This window comes from Paramisgurnus dabryanus, chromosome 24 (assembly GCF_030506205.2).
Source record: "Paramisgurnus dabryanus chromosome 24, PD_genome_1.1, whole genome shotgun sequence".
Taxonomy (NCBI): Eukaryota; Metazoa; Chordata; class Actinopteri; order Cypriniformes; family Cobitidae; genus Paramisgurnus; species Paramisgurnus dabryanus.
Genome location: NC_133360.1, coordinates 24,769,566 through 24,792,369, shown reverse-complemented (window position 1 = coordinate 24,792,369; position 22,804 = coordinate 24,769,566). Strand labels below are relative to the sequence as shown.

General features: G+C 36.7%; 1 protein-coding gene and 1 long non-coding RNA gene across 2 annotated transcripts; one reads left to right on the top strand and one right to left on the bottom strand.

Annotated features, from left to right (window-relative positions):
• Positions 1-2,707: 2,707 nt before the first annotated feature.
• On the bottom strand, positions 2,708-10,267 carry dnaja3b (DnaJ heat shock protein family (Hsp40) member A3b). Its single transcript, XM_065259596.1, has 12 exons — positions 10,055-10,267; positions 6,693-6,826; positions 6,530-6,613; positions 6,159-6,359; positions 5,909-6,061; positions 5,669-5,816; positions 5,521-5,585; positions 3,771-3,899; positions 3,565-3,680; positions 3,386-3,483; positions 3,171-3,291; positions 2,708-3,033 (listed from the first exon to the last, which is right to left on the bottom strand). Exons 1-11 carry the CDS (start codon positions 10,254-10,256, stop codon positions 3,185-3,187), a joined length of 1,437 nt encoding a protein of 478 aa, XP_065115668.1. The 5' UTR covers positions 10,257-10,267; the 3' UTR covers positions 2,708-3,033; positions 3,171-3,184.
• A 9,929-nt stretch (positions 10,268-20,196) lies between these two features.
• Positions 20,197-21,669, top strand: LOC135741227 (uncharacterized). Its single transcript, XR_010529386.2, has 3 exons — positions 20,197-20,736; positions 21,023-21,084; positions 21,244-21,669. It is a non-coding gene; the product is annotated as an uncharacterized lncRNA (long non-coding RNA).
• The last annotated feature ends 1,135 nt before the right edge of the window (positions 21,670-22,804 follow it).

Below are 22,804 nucleotides of genomic sequence, written 5' to 3'. Positions count from 1 at the left end.
TGGCAATCTTTAAAGACATGTTTACTGATTGAGACACACGTCACGTGTGTCACGCGAAGCTGTGGGCGGGGCTATAAAAGTGGTCCTTGTATAGAGACAGAGCGCCGATATGCAAATTTGAAAACCACGCCCACCGGGGGGGAAAACAATCCAACCGTCTCCATTGACTTTGTATTGCGAGAGGCTGCCTCCTTGTCATTTCTGGCTTATAACAAAAAACAGAATAATGCCTAAAAGCTGCTGTGTGACAATATGTACAGCTAACAAGCCAAAGAACCCAGAAATAAGTTTTTATAAGCTGTCGAGCCGTAAAACCCAGCTTTTAAGGAGAATAAAGTGGATCGCCGACTACGTTTCCCCCTAGTGGACGCAGTTCTACTAATAGAAGTACTATGAAAAGTTGCCTGTTTCCACTTTTGTTTCTTTAAACGCTCGTTTTATGAGGTCGACAGCTTAAAAAAAACTTATTTCTGGGTTTTTTGGCTTTTTAGCTGTACACCTTGTCACACAGCAGCTTTTATGTATTATTCTGTTTTTAATTTTAATCTGTAAATAAGTTTTTATAAGCTGTCGACCCCAAAAACGAGCGTTTAAAGACACAAAAATGGAAACAGGCAACTTTTCATAGTAATACTATTAGTAGAACTGCGTCCAATAGGGGGAAACGTAGTCGGCGATCCACTTTATTCTACTTAAAGACAGGGTTTTACGGCTCGACAGCTTATAAAAACTTATTTCTGGGTTCTTTGGCTTGTTAGCTGTAGATATTGTCACACAGCAGTTTTTAGGCATTATTCAGTTTTTTGTTATAAGCCAGAAATGACAAGGAGGCAGCCTCTCGCAATACAAAGTCAATGGAGACGGTTGGATTGTTTTCCCCCCCGGTGGGCGTGGTTTTCAGGTTATGACGCGCGGCGCTCTGTCTCTATTTGGCTATGGGTAGGTGCTTCAATTTTACTTTGACGTCATAGATTTCCGAATTCCACAATGGAGTGTTTAGCTGGCTTGGTGCCAAAAACTGTTATATTTCAGTAGCACGGACGTTCTCAGTTCTGAAACTTGCAGGATGTTCATTTAAGTATGATGACCTCTTATATAATAAATTATCAAGTTAAAATTGAGTTTTTGATTCACCGCTCCTTTATAGTAACTTATTAATAATAAGTCATTTAAAAACAAATTCATGGCAACAACACCAGCTGCAAAGCTAAAATGTGTGTTAAATGTATAGATAATGATTTACAATTTTACAGCTGGCTGGCACTATAGATTCTGGTAGTACTGTCAATGGGTCATTAGTAATGGTACTACTAGGGGCGGTTTCCCAGACAGGGTTTAGATTAATCCAGGACTAGGCATTAGTTATTTTAGGACATTTTAGTTTTACAGACATACCATATAAAAACAATACTTGTGTGCATATTGAGACAAAATAATGGCACTTATACATTTATGCAGCTTAAACGTGGATTTTAGTCTGGGATGTTTTGTCATTTACTTTTTTGGAAGGCATTTATAACCATGGAAGTGATTGAATTTTGTCCTTTGATGTCAGAGCTCAGGATAGTTGATAGAGAGGCACTGTGGTGCCATCATGTTGGGACATTATTTACAGCTCAGGTAATTGTTTTAACAAATCTGTCTCCAAAAACGAGAGCCCTTAAGCAAAAGCGTCTGCATGCATCTGACTTCCCTTCCCTCGGGAATCCTGAGTCAGGATATGTTACGGTCACAAATGAAGGTGCTAGTCGAAATGAAATTGAAATGAAAAACTGTATTTTTTAAAAAATTGTGGTATGTTTACAAATGACTTACTTGTGAGCTTCATTATTTTTTTTAAATGCATGTGCCCTCATAATCTTTAAAAAAAAAAACCGCAAATCTCCTCCCCTCCTCAAAAAGAACACTCATTATTTCCGGTGGTATGGCGAACTGGGTGGGGTTCAGTAAACGATCACAGTGATTAGCAATTAGCAACACAACCCAACTTCAAACTATCCAATCAATTCTCGATGGAAGAATTCAAAACAAAACTCTTTAAAGGCGGGGTGCACTAATTTTGAGAAAAGGGAGTCAGGCCAAGTACCAAAAACACTTGTAGCCAATCAGCAGTAAGGGGCGTGTCTACTAACCAACATCGTTGCCTGGGTTGCATTGGGTGATTCTCACGAAATCCAGACTTAGAAGGGGTCCAGATTTAAAAAATATTTCCTATAGAATTATTTACATTTTGAGAAAAAATAAAAAGCACTTAAGCTTTTTATTTTTTAGATTTCTTAATTATAAATTTTCCATGTCAAAGAACCCAAATCCAGTCATGGACGCGTTGCGGTAATGAAAATGTTCCCCTTAAATGTGGAAAAAACAACAAAATTGGTTTGCATTTCATTTGAAATCATGTGCAAAAGGTACATGAAGAGATGTTTGTAACTTTATGCTTCTTATTTTGATACACTTTGCATTTACTTTTTTTATCAAAATGTTTCATGACACCTCATGAGTCTAATTTCGCGAGAATCACCCATATGTGTGGTGCGGGTTATCAAAAGACAGTCCAGATTCTATTGGGGTAGGGGCGTGTCAAATGTCAACATTGGCTTTCAGAGATCGTGCACCCCGCCTTTAACATCGACTACATATACATCACAGTCTCTTATACTTTATTGCCCAATTCCAAATCAGCATATCTGTATTAACAACACAACACTAAGTATTTAGTAAAACATTTATTCAGGTGTTTCCCTACAAAAACAACAGCATACAAGGAACAACACACATCAGCACAGGGATGCTAAGCATTAGGTTGATAATAGGTAGAGAAACGGTTTTAAATTGGTGACCAGACCAGACCAGTATCAATCTTGACCAGAACCAGGACATTCCTGACATTTTCTCTTCGGCGGGAATTGCTTGGATGCCCTCTGCTGGGTGATTGTGTTTCTTTCTTAGTGTGCATACTTCTTTCCTTCGTTGAAGCAAATAAGAGAAGTACAACCCAAGCACCTAAAGTTCAGTCCGGTGAACGTATTTTTCCTGATGAACAGAGCCACAAAAGAACCATATTTGTATTGAAAGTGTTAATTGCTGGATATTCTATGTAAAGGCAATTTAGATAAATGTGTGTTCAATTACATAAGTCTGTTAAATTATTATTAAGGCTGCAACTGTACCTTCCTTCTTCCCTTCAGGAGAACATCTTCTTCAGTTTAGAGAAAAATCCACCTTCCTCTTTCTCTGGCTCTTCGTCTTTGTTCTGTGCTGATTCTGAGGTCTGTCTGTCCTGAGAGCTAGCTACAAACCCACAGGATAGATGGCGATTTCTCGTATTACATTAAAGGTAAATTTCCAGATTGGTTTGCATGCACATGTTGGTGTGGTGATCTACCTGCAGCTGGTTTGGTTACTCCATTTACATTTCCCTCCACATCCGTTTCGTCCTCTGCATAACTTAGCAGCAGCGTTCTCTGCCTCTGTGTCAATTTCCTGCGAATGAACCATGCAATACATAAGACAAACACAAACTGGAAACGCATCCGTGCATGAGTTTCTGCCAATGCCTCTTACTTGGGAATTTGGATTTTGATATGTACGTAATGGTCTCCATAACCGAAGCTATTCATGCGTGGGATGCCTTTTCCAGCCAGTCTGATCTGCTGGTCTGTCTGAATGCCTGGAGGAATCTGCAGGAAAGGCCTGTTTTATTTTAGTTATTAGAAAATATGCTTAAGTTATATGTATGGATCCCATATATGTCCATCATATTCTCTAACCGCAATGTCGATGGTGCTGTACAGGCCCTGTGCTCTAGCTGTTCCCCCTAAAATGGCCTGGGCTACTGAAATCATCACATCAGAGTGGATATCAAACCCATCACGACGAAATATTGGACTCCTCTGGACCTGCAACACAGGACATGAGACACACATTAAAATCCTTTGAAGCTCACATAACACATGCTGTTTCTGCTCATCACATGTTAATCTTGGAAAGTTACTTTTAAAAGTAATGCATTACAATATTAAGTTACTTCCCAAAAAAGTAACTAATTGCATTACTTAGTTACTTTTCATGGAAAGTAATGATTACGATACTTTTAAGTTACTTTTGCGTTACTTTTTCTTACTTGGCTGAGGCTTGATCTCTTTCAGGGCTTGCAGGTGTTTTTTATGATCGCAAAAAAAATGTCAAGCTATGGGCTGGCATTGCCGTTTCTGGCTCAAATTGTTCCTGCTCAGGTGCACAGAGTGCGTTATTCTACGTTAATATGTTCAGTTTAATTCAGTACATTATTTTATTTTTAATTTGATTTAATTAAACTGAAAAGTAACTTGCATTACTTTTTTAAAAAATAACTCAAATATTAATCTGTACAATGCGTTACTTTACTCGTTACTTTATAAAAGTAATATTATTATGTAATGCGTTACCCCCAACACTGAACTTGAGTACCTATAGACAGTTTCATCGGACGCACATGCGGTGACGCAATACAAGTCTGGTCCGAACTTTACTTCCGTTTTCAGTTTTTTTTAAGGTCTGAATAGTTGCTTAAATGAACTCTTAAACAAATACCTCGTCGAAAATAAAAAAAATTTGGTTTCCTAGGTAATCTATGTGTTGTTTATTTTGCTTGTTATATAAATAAACTACGTTTAAAGTACTTTGTTGTTATTTATTCTTAGCAGAGTTTACCGGAAGTTACGTGTTGACCACGAAAGCCGCTTGTTTATGTTGTTACTGCTGAAACCGTCTATAGAGTAGTATTACCTCCGAAGAGTCTTTATTTTTATCAGAAAAAAAAACGCTTTTCTCCAGTGTAGCCTTCAAGTTCAATTTGATTTAAGATCGCACAAATGATCTACGAAAAGGACTAAAAACGCTGCATATACCAGGGCAGTAGTTGGCGATGTCACATGATGTCTGAACACATAATACCATGTGTCTGACGCACTGCATTTACATATTCACTTTTTTGTAGTTTACACAGAGATGAAAATGTTATTTTTTTGTTTAAAACGGTGTTGTGTAAACCAGTCCCTCTAAAAAAAAAAAATGTTTATGCGGTCGCATGATTCAATGCATAAGCCAAAGTCCACATATTTATGTGGGGCCCGATTTTTTTTAAATACGCCGCACTTTCGCCGCATAAATTGCAGATTTCTGCTCGCAAAATATGCGGGGCTTGCATGATTTCATAATTCCCGCATTTTCGTAGCTAAAAGTCATATATATCTTAGCAGAAAGTTAAAATGTTGTACACAAGCGCAGCCATGTCCCCTGTTGTCAAGGGAATGTTAGGATGTGATGCAAGTACGCGACGTGAACATAATTGAAAAGCTGCAAACAATTTTTGCAAGTTCCCGAAATTTCATCGCATAAAATAGCATAAATATCCCGCATATTCCATTTCATTTGTTAAGAAAACGTGCAGCAAGATCAAGGATTTTCAATTACACAAAACTCTGCGTTTTTCTGGAAGAACTGGTAAACTTACCCTTAGTGTAAAAAAATTGTACTCACCCTGAATGTGACGTACATGTATTTCTTCCCAACTGGCACCTTTACTGTCTGTCCATCTTGTATACCTAAAACACAACCAGAACAGGTGGTCAGTACTTTTGTATACACAACTAGCTCTGTGCTTCTACCACAAAAGACAGACACACACCTGCAGGCACAGGCACCATGACTGTCTGTTTCTGCTTGGTTTGTCCCGTTCCTCTGCACATGATGCAAGGCGTGATGATGATAGAGCCCCGCCCACCACACCGCCTACATGCAGACCGCATCATAAAGGGGCCGGTGTTTATAGACTCCTATATATACAAAGAGGATAAAACATAAATGTATAAGTAACAAAGCTGGGCAAGGTATTGCCATATCATTCTCATTGATTTGGCATTCTCACCATGCCTGTTCCATTGCAATAGTGACAGTGCGAGACTTTAGTTCCCGGTTCATGACCTTTACCATCACAGCGTGGACATATATCATCTATATTGACCGTTATCTCCTTATTCACGCCTTTAGCAGCCTGCATGAACGTCAGCTCCATCACAAACTACGGAGAAAGAAGATTTATATGTATGTACTTATGGTCAGGGTTTAAAAAGAAATACATATGAGAGATGGTAATCGCTAGGTTTTTGCTGTCTCACTTCAGGTGTCTGGTCAAACATTGAGTTGAGGTCTCCAAAGCCACGCCCTCCAGCAAACTCTCCAAAGATCTTCCTGAACAGCTCCTCTGGGTCGATGCTGGCCCCGCTTCTCCAGTACTGCTGTTGCCCCGCCCCACTCGAGCTTGGACCAGCTGTACCGTAAGTGTCGTACTGTTTCCTCTTTAGCTCATCGCTAAGGGTCTACACACCAACAAATACATGGGTAAAAACATGCAAAACAATTTTTTATTTTCATTGTGCAAAATCACATTTTGTGAGCTTCATTTGATCTTGGGCTGGAATATGAGATGTTCTCGCCCAAAAAAAAGGTACACCTCGTGATATAAAATGCACTTGAAAACTTTCTTCACCTCGTACGCCTCTGCCAGCTGGGCAAACTTCTCTTTTGCTTGGGGGTCATCTGGGTTTGTGTCCGGATGGTATTTCTTGGCTAACTGAGAGAAAACGTTCACATTAACTCTTTGGAGCTGACGTGACCTCAGAGATTTGTTGTTTTTAAGTGGGTTCTCAAACCTGGTAGTACGCTTTCTTAATCTCTTTCTGAGTGGCTGTCCGAGGAACCCCCAGAATCCCATAGAAGTCCTGCTGATGACATACAGAGGTGGTGTGGAAGAAATGAGAGCTGGACACATTGTGGCTTCTCAACTCTAAAAAGAAAGAAACATTATCGAAAGTCATCAGATACGTCTGGCATCAGAATATCGCTGTTCTGCTATATTTCTGCATCTTATTAATGCGACTGCATTGATGTTTATTATGAGCAGTTGTAGTAGTAGTAATAGTTTTAAACAGATGTACATTTTCAAAAATATGGCCTGTCTAGTTCAAAGAATACCTAACATGTGACCCTGTAGGCCTGTACCACAAAACTTATAAGTCGAAGGGTATTTTCGTAGCAATATCCAACAATATATTGTATGGATCCAAATTATCAGTTTTTAATGCCATTTTTTAATCCCTTGCTATTTATTATATGTGCAAAACAAAAAATTAATATTTATATGAAAAATGTATTTTCGCACCCTTCAGTAAAATAAGAATATCTATATAATGCGACATGCTAAAGAGATCATTCTTTTTTTGGGTGTTTACTGTCTGCTGCTGCTAACAACCAGAACTGTCTGCAGTCTGCTAGAGCATCCAGAACCAGAGTTATACACTATCAAAACAGTATTTACAACATAAAAAAAGAAAATTTGGTGTTTCATCATATGAAAAACAACATAAATAGCAATATTTGTCACAAACAGCAGCTTTTTATGTAACTTCAAATGGTTTTCTGCAAAATGATATAAAGATATTGCATTTATTCCACTGTATGTGGTTATGGGGACACTTCAAATGTTTTTAGGCAGAAATTGTATACAAAAAGGGTATTATTCCTCCCATCAGTTGGAGTAAAATAACTTTTGCATTTATTATGATAGAGAAAAAATTCCTTTTTCCTCTGTAAGCTGGCAATTGCTGGAATCAAACAAAACTGTCTGTAGGCTTCGTTACCACTGAGGGCCAGAGTTATACACTTTTAAATACAGACTTTAGAAAAAAAACATCAAAAAGCACCTATTTATTTTTGTGTTTATTAGAGGACTGACAACACATATAACCATGTTGAGCACTTTTAACAGTGTTTTATGTAATTTCAAAGGGTTTCCTGTAAAATGATACCAAACTTTTGTATGTGCACCTCTGCTTGTGGGTATGAGAAGCTTTTGAAATTGGGTAGGCCAAATCCAGGTGGAAATCCCCAAAATAGCCTCAGAGTGTAAGAGGTTAAGATAAAAAATAAAATTATGTACCATAAAGATATTTGTAAATGTATTTATCATTAGTAATATGTGTTGCCAAGGACAACTTCATTTGGACAACTTTAAAGGCGATTTTCGAATTTAGATAGTTGTATGTCGGCCAAATATTGTCATATCCTAACTAACAAATATACATTAATTGAAAGCATATTTATTCATTTTTCAGATGATATATAAATGTTAATAAAGCCCTGGTAACAATTTACTTGAAGTGGTGTTCATAAGACTGACATGACACCTTCATAATCATGACATGACACGTGTCATGAACATGAATGAGATTTTATGCACGTTTATGACAACTTTCATTTAGTGTCATTCGTTTAATTTAATTAATTGTTTGAGATGTCTTTGTCATGACAACTTGACATTACCAAGACAACATAACTGACCACTTTTTACCGATGATACAAATTGAATTTGTCATTAAAATGTCACTAAGTGTTAATACTCTGTCATGTAGTTTTATAAAAGCATTATGGATATTTTTCTTGACCTCAACTACAGTGGTACAAATATAATTTGTCATTAAAATGTCATTAAGTGTTAATACTCAAATAGTTCTATAACAGCATCATGAATATTATTAAGTTTATAATGTTTTTTTAAGTTTCCTCCATGTGTTTAACAAATAAAATCAATAATAATAATAATAATTAAAATTAATAAAATAATATTTTATTGCATTTGGAGAACAATCACCTAAAATTAAATGGAAAAAAGTACAATAATGAGTTAAGCCATGCAGCCGTGGGTCCATATTGCTGGAAAACAGTTGATTACATTAAATTAATCAACTTAATATTTTGTTAGTTTTTTCTCCTATGTCAGAAAATTTCAGGACCACCTGTTTGAGGAAGAACAAGTTCTGTTAGTTGTCAGTTTTATTATTTATTGTGCACATACATAAAGTTAAGTATAATCTTTTGACGTGTCTGTTGCATTTTGTTAAGGTATTTAAAATTATTTTTGACATAGCATTAACATTTAATGACATATAATGTCATGTTTACCCATAAAGCTAGGTAGTTTCTTAAGTTTGATAATAATTCTGCCATGTTTATGACAGATTTATGACAAGTTATGATGTTTTGGTTTATGTCAAGAAGTCATAACAAAGACATTTCAAACGATGCCATCGTTGCATTAAAAATGACATAATTGAACAAATGACACTTAATGACAGTTAACATGCATAAAATCTCCTTCATGTTCATGACACATTTCATGTCAGTCTTAGGAACACTCCTTCAAGTAAAGTGTTACCAAAGACCCTTTTGGTTTTGTGGTCCAGGGTGACATACTTATGTTCACAGGAGGATGTTAAATGTGGATGTCAAACGCATCTGTTTCCTTATTTTTATGTAAACCTAAAAGACTGCTGGAAAACAGGCCAATCTCAACATAACACCGACTGTGATGTCACAGGCGAGATGTACGCCCCAACAAGTTTGGCAAAGCAGAGCCAATCAGAGCAGAGCTCAATATTATTATTCATGACCCTTCCAAATAGGGCAAAAATAGACCATTTCATTTAAAATCCTAGAATTGTAAATTTAATTTACAACGTTTCTGGATATTTTTTACACTTAATAAAGTTGCATACTGCTACGTAAATATCAAATAACAATTTAACATATTATTTTAATGCATTCTTTGGCACCTTCTTTAACATCTTACTTTGCAAAGTTACCTTAAACATCATGGGTCCCATAAGCATGCACAGTAGCAGTCATAATAAATTAATAAATAATTTTTTTTGATGACAGTTCTCACAGTTTTGCAGTAATAACATTAACAGTGAGAATAAGGATTTTATTTACAATTACAGTTAAAATACAGTTTACAGTTATATATGTTTTATTATTTGCCTACAGTATATTGCAACTACGTACGACTGTTGCATCATATTTGTGCATAATTTTCTTCCAAAACTAATAACATAATTGACAAATATATTTGTCTATAGCCTCGTATTATGTTATTCCTGAAATTTAATAACAAGTTGAATATACTAACAGGAGTTGACGGCAACTACTGTAATCACTCGGCATGTAAGCAGCTCACCTGACGCCCCCTTCAATGTCACTCCTCTTTCATTCCTCCAGCAGCTTAAACTGACTCTCGTCACATAACTGCGAGCACCGCATATCGCCAAAGCCGTAATATCTCCGTGTCTAAAGGACTTCAAAAGCCCACGGGTGCTGCGAAGTCCAGGTAAACCGGCTGACAGGCACCGTGTAGCACAGCGAGCACTGGACGCTGCCATCTTTACATGGGGCCGGCTGTGCACTGCGCATGCGCAAACTATTTTAACACGCGCTTTGCGGCTTGCAGCACTAGATGGCGCTGTATGAGCGTGATGCACGGGTCTCCAACCTACCAAAATGGATAAAATAATCTGGAGGGCCACTTTTTAATATAGTCTACTCAAAACTTGTTGATTTTATTTTGTTTTACTTGTTAATATGTTTTATCATTGTTTAAAATGTCAACATAGATTAAAGAAGCCAAGCTTATATAAAAAAATGTAATAAATAAATATTAAAATTGAGGCTATAAATTTGCTTCGTGGGGGTACCATGTTGGAGACCAAAGGCGTAGTATGATCAGATACTTTAGGATTAGGTGCAGTGACCTCGAAATAACAGTCAATTTATAAATGTGACACTGCTATAAAAGTCAAATTTTTGTGATCTTCTACATAAAAACATCCTATATAATGTGAAAATATAACACTGATATCTTATTGACTAAGATCATGTCAAAGATCAAAATCAATGATCAAAATCAAACTTTGATGCTCCTAATCTCATCATTAGATTATGAGATCTTATCCTGGATTTCAGAAATGTCATAAAATTACACTGCAAAATATATAAATAATGAGTATACAGGTTGAAAGGACATCAATTGGTTACAAATAATTGCAAAAATTGCATTACAAAAATAGTGAAGTCTTGAATTGCAGCAAAATGTGTATGCAGATGTCACTTGATTTTATATTGTTATCCAATGCAATGACATTCAGACAGTTCAAGCGTGACTTAAGGATCGAAATACATGCTTCTGCTTCACTGCTGTATGTACTAAAATACTTTCTACATCTGTGATTCTCTGTGATGCTAAATTTTTGGCAATGTGGTCAATATGATAATTAGAGACTAACCCAGTCAAGGCCAAGATTCAAGCCAAGACCAATCCCCGAAACCCAAAACCAGGACCCAGTCCAAGACCAAGCATATTCAGATCTGAAGACCAAACATAGACACATATGCTGCATCTCAGTCTCGTGCTTTGCACCTCTGGGAAAGTACATAAATGTAAATTTAAATGTTTGAGAATGTAAAGTAAAAGAGTATAAGTACTGTTACTTAAAGGGGACATCTCACGAGACTTTTTTAAGATGTCAAATAAATCTTTGGTGTCCCCAGAGTACATATGTGAAGTTTTAGCTCACGGATTAAGGGGAAGTATTATCCCCTTCTGACATCACAAAGGGAGCCAAATTTCAATGACCTATTTTTTCACATGCTTGCAGAGAATGGTTAACCAAAACTAAGTTACTGGGTTGTTCTTATTCACATTTTCTAGGTTGATAAAAGCACTGGGGACCCAATTATAGCACTTAAACATGGAAAAAGTCAGATTTTCATGATATGTCCCCTTTAATGCGTAACAGAATTGACTGTTGTTACCTAAATGCACATTGTAATTGTTAACAGGCGCAAATATCAAAATACAATACTTGTCTTCTTTCATTATTTCTTGTGTAGTGTTCATATATAATTTAACTTATTAATTTAGTGTAGCAGTACTAAAGTCCTCATCGCAGCGAGTTCGGCTGTCAGGGTATGCATGCATCTGCATTGAATTTTCACCCAACCTAGACCATCCGGGGTACTCATTTCAACATACTACGATTTGGGACATCAATTTTGAATAATATTTAGGAAGAAAAATATGCCAATTGGGACGCAGTGCTAGACTCAGGCCAAGGTTATGATCCACATTTGAATACTGTATGTGCAAAGCTCTGTATTATACAGTAAGCTGAACCGGTTTTCTTTGCTGAAATAAATGGCAGCCATTAACCGCTATCCTTGGGGTACCATCTTTACAATTATGAGTTTATGTATATTTAAGTACTTCCACATTGTCTTTCCCACCGAGCAGATCAGTCAGAAGTTGAACTAGCCTGAGGTTTTTTGGGGAAGGAAGTATATTTTAAACAACATATACTGTACTCGTAAAACTCCACAATTTCCCCAAGTGCGGTTTAACCCTGGCTGTATTTAATACAGCACAGCGCAACATTGGTAGCCTGCGGTAAATACGGTTTGGAAAGACATGCGACCCTCCACTGATGATGTCATAATGAATGTGGCTGATGTCATGATGATGTTGGTTGCTGGTTGGATGCAGAGGCTTGTGCCTGTGGTGAATTTAACCACTGTGTCTCCTACGCCACCTCCGCAAGTGGAAATACGCCCATTTTTGTGTGAGATAAAGATTTTAAAGAGGGGGATGGAGTGTCTCCATGGGCTTATGTCAGCTCTGGGAACCCATATGTGGTGTGTTTTTATAGAGTTATGGAAACTTCACTGAGATAATTATCTGCGTGTGTACAAACCCGTTGACGTTTGATGTAGTGGGAATTGCAAAAAGCGAGTTCTGGTCATTTTTTACTAAAATCTTAAAGGTAATAATTTTACAATCACAAAAACAAGCATGAGTAACATGTGTGTTCAATCACGAAAGGCCCGTTCCTCTACATTTCCAGATGAGTTTCTCTTATTCTTTTCTTACTATACTGCATTATATGATGATATGGTCAAAATATGTACCTCAATTTCAATAGGACAGTACTCTTCCAAAAAATATTGCATTTAAAGAGTTCATAAAGATACCAAATGTATACATATGAGTACCTAATGGTACACATTAGGACCTTTTAAAAGGTACTTCCCTAGCGGCAGCTGGGGTACACATTTTGACTTTTTTTTTTTTAACTCTGTGTATCTATCTCACACATTTAATAATACTTAAGCAGACTTAATACTCAAGTTGTTATGTGGTCGCTAGGATGTTTTCTTCACTGGTCAAAGGTTTCTCTATGACTGGATCTCTCCACCAATTCAAGTCTTTGTTATTTTTTCACACTTTGGATATTATGAGCACAACAATGACCAAACTTTATATTTGTAATTGTGTATCTCCTGGTTTATAGAGCAAGAGCGTATATCTACGCATGATCGTAGAAACCAATGGTCTTTCATATAACTGGGCCCTTAAACTCATTAAAGACCAATAAGGCAACGATTGACTACGACATTCTTCCATATGAATACATGGTTGCTCCCTAAACATTCATTTTATTATATGTACTCAAAGCTCAGCAAGTGTTTGCTGTCTGTGTGCAGGAGCGCATTACAAATATTCAACTATTACCGTTATGTACATATGGGATTTGGGGTGGTCCATGGTTCTTGAGTAACATCTGGTGTTCCCATAGTGCCATTTGTCTTGCATAGACAGGTTTTGGACTATTAAAGCAATCTGGCCAACATCAACCCACTTTGACAAGAACCAATCTAACTGACATTTAAGGGGACCAATGATTGTGTTTTTTAACTGGAATATAAAATTCTGGTTGTCGGTATCTAGTTTACTGGGTACTACCATGTCCCTTAAAGGGACACTGCACTTTTTTTGAAAAAAAAAGCTAATTTTCCAGCTCCCCAACAGTTAAACATTTGATTTTTACAGTTTTGGAATCCATTACGCTAATCGCCGGGTCTGGCGGTACCACTTTTAGCATAGCTTAGCATAATCCATTGAATCTGATTAGACCATTAGCATCACGCTAAAAAATAACCAAAGAGCTTTGATATTTTTCCTATTTTTCCTATGTAACTCTTCTGTAGTTACATTGTGTACTAAAACCGACGGAAAATTAAAAGTTGCGATTTTACGCAGTGCCTGAAAATAGTCCCCTTTTGTAACTTTCAATAGCAGGGGACTATTTTCGGCAGCTGCTTAATATTATTACGCCTCCTGCAGCCTCCAGCAGCAAAGTCCTTGATTATTACGCCAGGATGAGATTATAGTTTCTAGCCATATCTGCCTAGAAAATTGTAACTTTTAATTTTCTGTCAGTCTTAGTACACGATGTAACCACAGAAGGGTCAAATTTTAAATAGGAAAAATATCAAAACTCTTTGGTTATTTTTTAGCGCGATGCTAATGGTCTAATCAGATTCAATGGATTATGCTAAGCTATGCTAAAAGTGGTACAGCCAGACCCGGAGATCAGCTGAATGGATTCCAAAACCATAAAACTCAAATATTTAACTCTAGGAGAGCTGGAAAATGAGCATATTTTCAAAAAAAGTGGAGTGTCCCTTTAAGTCGCGTCACTAGGTCCTTACAATGCTTCCAGCAGTTTTTTCAGTCATGCAAGACTAAAGTTCTGTCTACTTGACTAGGGAAAGACAGATAGCTCTACAATCGTGTGCTAAAATCACAATTAAACAGCATATTACTGACCAACAAATAATCCTGACATCAACCGTACCATAATTTTTGCTTCTACGCCAGAGCGGCCTTATTGAGCGCTGCATTGTCTCCTATTCATGCAATCTAATATCTTTGGTACTACTTAGCAAATCTGGTGGTCTGCTGCTTCTCAAAAGTGCATATTGGATCAACCTGAACTTGTAAACAAACTTCCTAAGTGATATTTTTGCACAACATGCAACAGGCAGTTAGTTAACGTACTGGTGGTGGTTTATGGGTGTGTCACTTTTAAGAAAAAATCTGAAGGAATAGCAAAAAAAAATTATGTGATTTTGTGGAGATGTGGAGAGATCTTAAGTCACAAATGATAGACAACACATCAGCTTAACCCTAATCATAGAGTTCAACACCAACCGCTCGACAGCCACAATGAGATTTTCACAGACCAGATATCTGCAACTTTGCAAAATATAAATGTGCATGTATATGTTTCCCATTAGTCCTATTTCCCCTCATTCTCAGATCCTGCACTGTTATTGGCTCTGATAACTGCCACATGCGGGTCGAGGGGCAGAGTGAGGAGGGACCAAAGGTTGGAGGTCGGAGGGATGTTGATCGTTTTCCAAAATTAACCGCAATTCAGCGTTGCATTACAGAGCTATTACTTTGATTACGTCTGTTCAACCAAGGCCACACATTACCCCAAACGAAAGCCTTAAAAGCGTTTATAACATACGTTTATAACCTGATTTATGTGTAGGTTGGTTGGTGTTATTGAGGATCTTAGATTAGGGTAATGGATTTAGAAATGAATAGGATAAAATGAAGAAGCTGTATTATGGGTAGTGGGCTATTATGTAAAGTTTAGGCACTTGGCAGAATTTCTTTACGTCTTTGCACAACATCCTGACAACCAATCAGATAACCGAGATGGCTTAAAGAGTGATTCTGGAGAAATACACAGCGTTTTATTTGGAACTAGAAAATCTTTTGTTCCATAGATACTTTGTTTTGTTTTAATTTTCCAGTGACCACAACTCCTGTTTTGGGAAAATTTGAGAAAGCTAGATGCTGCTGGGTGGAGTGTTTTGGATCAATATGTAGCCTAGATTTTTTCCCAGGAGTTTGGAAGTAAACCCACAGCAGATGGATAGGTTGACCAAACTGTCTGGATTGGGGACAAAGTAATTAAACCTGAATCAAGCAAGGGTTTGGTACGGTCCCAGCGGTATCTTGATTACAGCCGTATCAATCAGAGAAACTTTGTTTTAACAGAGCAATTACAGAGGTTCAATGAAAACCAGGAAAGGAAATATACTCCTCTTTGAAAAGACAACAGGAGGCCAATCTAAAAAATTAAAGGGGACATATCATGAAAATCTGCTATAATTGCCCAGTGCTTTTATCAACCTAGAAAATGTGAAAAATAATAACCCAGTAACTTAGTTTTGATAAACCATTCTCTGCAAGCATGTGAAAAAATAGGTCATTTGGCTCCTCTTGTGATGTCAGAAGGGGATAATACCGTCCCTTAATCTGCACTATCCAACCACGACACTGTCATTTAGTGCAGAGATCAGCTCATTTGCATTTTAAAGGACACACCCAAAAACGGCACATTTTTGCTTATACCTACAACGTGGCAATTTTAACATGCTATAATAAATTATCTATATGGTATTTTAAGCTAAATACGTACATACGTACGCTGGGGACACCAAAGATTTATTTGGCATTTTAACCGTGGGTTCACACCAGCCACGTTTGAGGCGTCAAAATCGCGTCTATCAGGTCTAGTTTGCCACTTGAATATTTTGAGTTTACTCGCTTCATTTACGCATGAAAGCCGCGCGTGAAATTAATTCTAGTCATCGAGACATTCACGCGGAAATTCGCGTCATGGGAGGGGCTTCTGCGACTCCGCTCGCTTCCTGTAATCACGTCACTACTAGAGCAAGCTCTTGATTGGTTAACGTGGCACGTTTTTTCACCAAAGTTCAAATTTTTCAACTCATGTGTTTGCCACGGCAACGCTCAAATTGCGCCATTCACGCAAACTAGACGCGTTAATGAGGCGGAATCGAGTCTACCGCGTCGCGCTAAACGCCTCATTCACGCCGATAGAAAATTGTGTCCCCAGTGCTTTTATCAACCTAGAAAATGTGAAAAATAATAACCCAGTAACTTAGTTTTGGTAAACCATTCTCTGCAAGCATGTAAAAAATAGGTCATTGAAATTTGGCACCTCTTGTGATGTCAGAAGGGGATAATACCATCCCTTAATCTGCACTATCCAACCACGACACTGCCATTTAGTGCAGAGATCAGCTTATTTGCATTTTAAAGGACACACCCACACTCGCCATAGTTCAAATTTTTCAACTCGTGCGTTTGCTGCGGCAACGCTCAATTCACGCCATTTGAGCGAAATAGACGCGCAAATGAGGTGGAATCGAGTCTACAGCACTGCGCTAAACGCCTCATTCGCGCCGCGAGACCTCCAGACGCACGTCAATGCGTCTTAACATTGACTTAACATTGAAATCACTTGCGCTTGACGCCTCTACCGTGGCTGGTCTGAACGCAGCATAATGCTACGTACACAACAAACGCGGGGTATCGCGTTACTTGCTCTAGATTACTCGCGGGATTTAACTTTGTGTCATGCTAATTTTTTGCTCGAGTTGAATATTTTAAACTTGGGCGAAGAAGCGTTTGAGGCGAATAGCGCGTGTTTCCACTGAAAACGCACCACGCCCATATTGAGTCATTTGTTTTGCCTCATGCGATTGCATTGACTCTGTATGTAATCTACTCGTGCAATTGTTGAACTCGCATCTTGTGTGAACCCACAGTATAAGAAATGTCCCCTTTAACATGCAATGAATGATCTGATTTTGGATCGGATTGTGAATTCGTTAAAACCCACCTACACGTTTTTTTAACCCCAAAAACTGGTGTGATAACACTTGAATGCAAACCAATACCATCTGGACCAAGATTATATTATTAAACTTGTCTTGGAAGAATTTAAATAAAGCTTGGCCACTATGCATTTCAGTTCTGTCATTGTGACTGTGGTTTAGTGTATGTGTTCTACCCACAATGTGTTCTTGTTATAGGCAGGGAACTTACAAACTACAATGGGCATTTGACAAACAACTACTTTTATTATTTTTAGACATGTAATTAAATAGAAAAAAAAAACACTATGCAGGGTTAAAGCCCGGGTTATAATTAGCCCGAGAATAAAAGTAGTTTTGTTTTGTATTGCCTGTGTTATATCCAATGTGAGTTGACAGATTCCAAAATCACTGCAGCTTGTGTGGATCCAGTCGCTGTCTGTGATGGCCCATTGCTGCCCTCTTGTCTGGAGCCTCCGAACATAAACATTCAATTTGGTGACGGTGTGTGGAGTTTGTCAGATTTATGGGCAGCAAGCTCTTAAGAAGGAAAACTTACAAGGAGCCTTTCCGACTGATACAAAACCTCTAAGCAAATCTAAAGAGGGGTTATGTGATATGTATTGAAGGAGATTGTTTACATCAATAGTAAATTGCTATATATCAGATTAAGTACATATTATACTTTATATTTTAGTTGTTTCTTTCTATAGACAACAGTGTGGAAAGCGAAAGTCTTCTACTGTATTTGTCCTGTATGTCTCCTCTGAAGTTTCAGATGAAATGTCAGCAAGTCACAATCTAATGGAATGGAAATTATTTATTTGAAACAGGGACAATGCACAATTAAACATTAAACTAGAACATGTCTCGAGCCAGGTTGTAGCAACAGTTGCTAAATTTCACCTGTAGTCCCTGGGCAGGTATAGCGGATAGCAATTTTACAGAGTAATGAATAAATTAATGACAATTGTTATTTAAAACAGACAAATTTGTAATAAAATAAAATACAGCAGAAATATGGAAGCAATCAACCCAAATTTTGTCTTTCTATCTCCTCCTCCAACAAAACACAGTTTAATAAGAGTATACAATTGATCCTTTACTAAGCCTTGCACCTTGATTTGGTGTTTGCGTTAGGATGTCACTTTAAGTATTGGTTTATACCTTTTTTTCATGATTTATTATTTATATTTTATGATTTTTTTAACTATTGTTGCCTGCACTGTTAGATGTCGCTGTAGATTTAGCAGTACATTACTGTAAAAATCCACAGTACTATACTGTATGTATACATTACAGTACAGTACTGCAGTTCATAATGCATTCTGGGTAAATTTGTTTGAGCGGGAAAATTTTACAGTATATTTTGGTCTTGATGTAACCTTGCTGTAGCCATTGCTGTAATGTGCCAGGTGTACTTGCAATAATCAGAGAAAGTGCGCCAACGTCAAATCACACAGAGGGAGAGAGAGCACAACTCCTGGCTGCAGCTGAAGGAGGATGATTGATTTCTGGCAGTTCGGTAAGTTTGAAATATTTCTGTTTCATGAAAACTTAATTTTTAGTTTAAGAATGTTGTCAATAGTTTGTCACAATATTGTTTTAAACGTGCAATGAGAGAAAAAAACGGTCGCCAACAAAGTTTCAATCTCCCTCAGAAAGTAAGCTAACGTTACACACAGATGTCTACCACTGCTTTAACTCGCTTTACACCTTTTTTAATGAATATAGGGTTGTTTTAACTAAATTATGAGGGTTTTGGTGAGTTTATATTGTAATGAAAGTGTGGTGACAATGAAACTATTTTTAACGAAATGGACAAAGACAACCCGCCAGCGCGGTCTTGCGGTCCCAGCATAACGGTCGTTTATCTCGGCGTTTCATCCGTTCAGTTAGCGTCAGAGAAAAGTATTAAGTTCGACTGTTTGGTAAGGCTGTGGTTGTAAACAGACAGGACTTGACACGCCGTACACAGCATACCGAACTCCTCCACAGAAGTGAAAACAAGAAACCTCATATTTAACTGGATACATGCATCGAACTCATCGCAGCTTTAACTTCGACCAAATATCATTCAGACCATCTTAATATCAGATGAACGAAAGGGATTGCCGCGCGTATTGTTGTTGTTATTATATTACGGTATATCCGCAAAAGCAGAGAATATCTTCTCTTAAGCGTTTTACACTCCCAGTAAGTTGTCCAATACATTTTTATGGCATATTGTTTCCACCACTTCAGATGCATTACATGCAGTATATATAAGTTTCCAAAACACATCAAATCAATGCACGAAAAGAGAATGGGCTCCGCATTTACGTACCTTTGTCTTCTCGTCTCTGTCATCTGATCCTTCATCTCTGGATGTAAAATAGTCCATTATAACATCGTGTAGGAAACTGGCATCACCAGGATTGCTCAGATTTAGGCGATCATGTTTATCTTTAAAGTGAGCAGCTAGCTACTAACTTGTTAAAAAACTTTGCGTGAAATAGCGTGTTACACCGCAGCCGGTCCGGGTAAAACATTAAAGGGACAGTCTTTTTACCTTATAACTATAAATCGCTATTTTCTGCACTAAAAGAGACATTTTCAGAGATTTTCTGTAGACAAGATGTTATAATTAAAAAAAGACTTATTTAGATATAATATATAATATAACAACTAATATATATATATATATATATATATATATATATATATATATATATATATATATATATATATATATATATATATATATATATATATATATATTTGTTTTACAACTGACTAAACACTTACAGTAATGTTTTATTTGTTAGCATAGCATGATATTAGATTTAAACACTTAATAAATTTTTAAATCAATCACTTTGTCTCTGCACAATGAACATTATCAAATATTATTAATGTTGTAAAATATATTGTTCATTGTTAGTTCATATTAGCTAAGGCATTACCAAATGTTAAGGAATAAACTCTTATAGTAAAGTGTTACTAAATTTTCTTTTACCATTTCCTTCACAATGTCTATTTATTTCTATGGCTAACAGATTTTGTAACATTTGTCTTTTTTACAGTCTTACCATTGCTTGTAAACTGGATTGGGTAAGATGGATCATCTTTAAAGGCACCAGGCAAGTACATGATGTACAGTTACAAGTCATGTATTTTTTCGACTGCAATATTAAATGCTTTCACGTCACATGTAAAAGTACACAGGAATGTGCTGATCACTTTTTATTTGTAGTTTACATGAGTGTCATTGCACTTTTCAGGAGTTAAGGCAGATGTGGAGGCACAACGGGTGACACCAGACACACACCAAGCACATTATGTTCGGTAAGTTTGCACTTTACCACTACAGTTTCTTTAAATACCCATGTATACACTCATTCACTCATTCACACACAACACTGTAACACGACCATACACAACATGTACACAATTGTCTTAGTTTGCCATGTAGAAATATACAAACAGAAATATTCAGACTTTGGTTATAAGAAATTTAATTTAATAATTGTATTTATTTAGCAGAGGTGTCCCTGGACTTTATTGACAAAAGATTTTGTTTTCAGAATAAAAAGTTGTGTCCAAATCAGTAACAATTGTACTTTCTGTTCAGGACATTCAATCATGACAGGATCCATGTGGATGCTGTCCATTGAGGAAAGAGTTTGTTCAGCGGTAAGTGAATCTTCTGTATTTTAGTGAAATTAGGTGTGGAACAGTAGAATAAGAGCAAAAGGTTTCAGAATAGGAGTAAATTCAAGGCTGAGTTTAATTTTTTAAGAATCTTTTTCTATCTTATATTTGTTGACTTAATGTTTATGATATTTCTAACAGGTTTCTGGATAGAATTAATTCCAAAGATGGGAAAAAGTGCACATCCAGACAAGGAGCAAGCAAAAAGACAAGGAACTTGGTGCAGAGAAAAGCTGTGGCCATTAACCCCCATGTGAACAGCTTCATGCAGTCCCTGATTGAGTTCGAATGGACGACTTCAAAGTAAAGGCCACTGTGGTCTGTCTGCCACAGTTTAATGCATTTATTTTTAGTGTTAAATGAAATTTAAGTAGAATATTTAAAACTATGGGCCAGTGTTCTTTTTACCACAGTGAAATGTTACCTTTTAGTCGATGATGGACTTTAAACTGAAAACTTCAAACTATGGAACAGTGTTCTATTTGCCAGAGTTAAATATGTTACAGCAGGGGTCTCCAAACTTGTTTATACTTGTTGATTTTATTTTATGTTACTTGATTTTATGTTTATTATTGTTTAAAATCTTGTTTTAAATATGTTTGTTTCAATTAAATGTTTTTTTAAATAAAATTTTGATACATACATTGCTTGGATTGCCTTTTAATTCATTATGTTTTAATTTAGCATTTTTACCATATTAATAACTATAGATTTAAACCTAAATCTCTAGCTATTTTATATAATATTATTGTATTAACTGCAATAAGTAATAAATAGTATTTATGGGTCAATATAGACATTACAGTAAATTACTGTAAAAATAGACTACTGTAATAAAATATTGTAAAATTACAGTACAGTACTGCTTTGTAACTATACAGTACTAGTTTGTGTACTGTAAAATGGTATTACAGTACAGTACTGTAAAACCAAAATACAGTAACTTACTGGCAACCGTGCTGCCAGTACCGTACTGTAAAAATACAGGGAAATCGTTAACAGTGTGGCATTAGGGTTAGAGTTGGGTTTGGGTAACGCCGGTTGCGTGTCCATTGTGCTTTTACACCAGCTACGTTTGCGGCACATACTGTGCAGTTTAATAACAGCATAAAAATCTCAAGATTACATTATTTTACATGCATTAATGAGCAAAACCTCTTCAAGACTGTTTTTGACGGTCTGTGAAATTTATATAACTGTGATTTGTTTAACCCACATTGTTTTCGTGCTGTTCTGGTCCGTGTAACGTCAGATATAGACACAATACACAATTATAGACATAAAAAGCCCATGGCACATTATTAAATCTGTTTCTCTGAAGTTTTACGATAAAATAAAATAAAAATCACTCAGTGATTTACAATATGAAGCAGTCGATCGTGTTTCCCTTCAACAGTTTAAGCATAGATTTATAGATTTATGTATCTATTTCTCAGAAGATTATGGATGAGGACTCATTTCGTGCTTGGCAGACAGTGAATGACAGCGCAGTCTTAATGATTTTAAATATTTCATAGCTTTCTTTTAAATTGCTCAAAGTCATGACTGTTTGTAACACACTTGCCGTCACATTTATGATTTTATGGTAAAATTACCCTTTTTTGCATCAATCCACGACCATTTAAAGCATAAACAATGCACTGTCACTTTAATTGAGCGTGAGCAGAGCAGCAAAAATAGAGCAGACGCCGAAACGATCACA

Coding starts and splice junctions, on each gene's coding strand:
- dnaja3b (XM_065259596.1), bottom strand. CDS start 10,256: ATGGCAGCGTCCAGTGCTCGCTGTGCTACACGGTGCCTGTCAGCCGGT. Junction 6,062..6,158: donor TGTTTGACCAGACACCTGAA/GTGAGACAGCAA, acceptor CTTTCTCCGTAG/TTTGTGATGGAGCTGACGTT. Junction 3,292..3,385: donor AGTAACCAAACCAGCTGCAG/GTAGATCACCAC, acceptor GTGGGTTTGTAG/CTAGCTCTCAGGACAGACAG.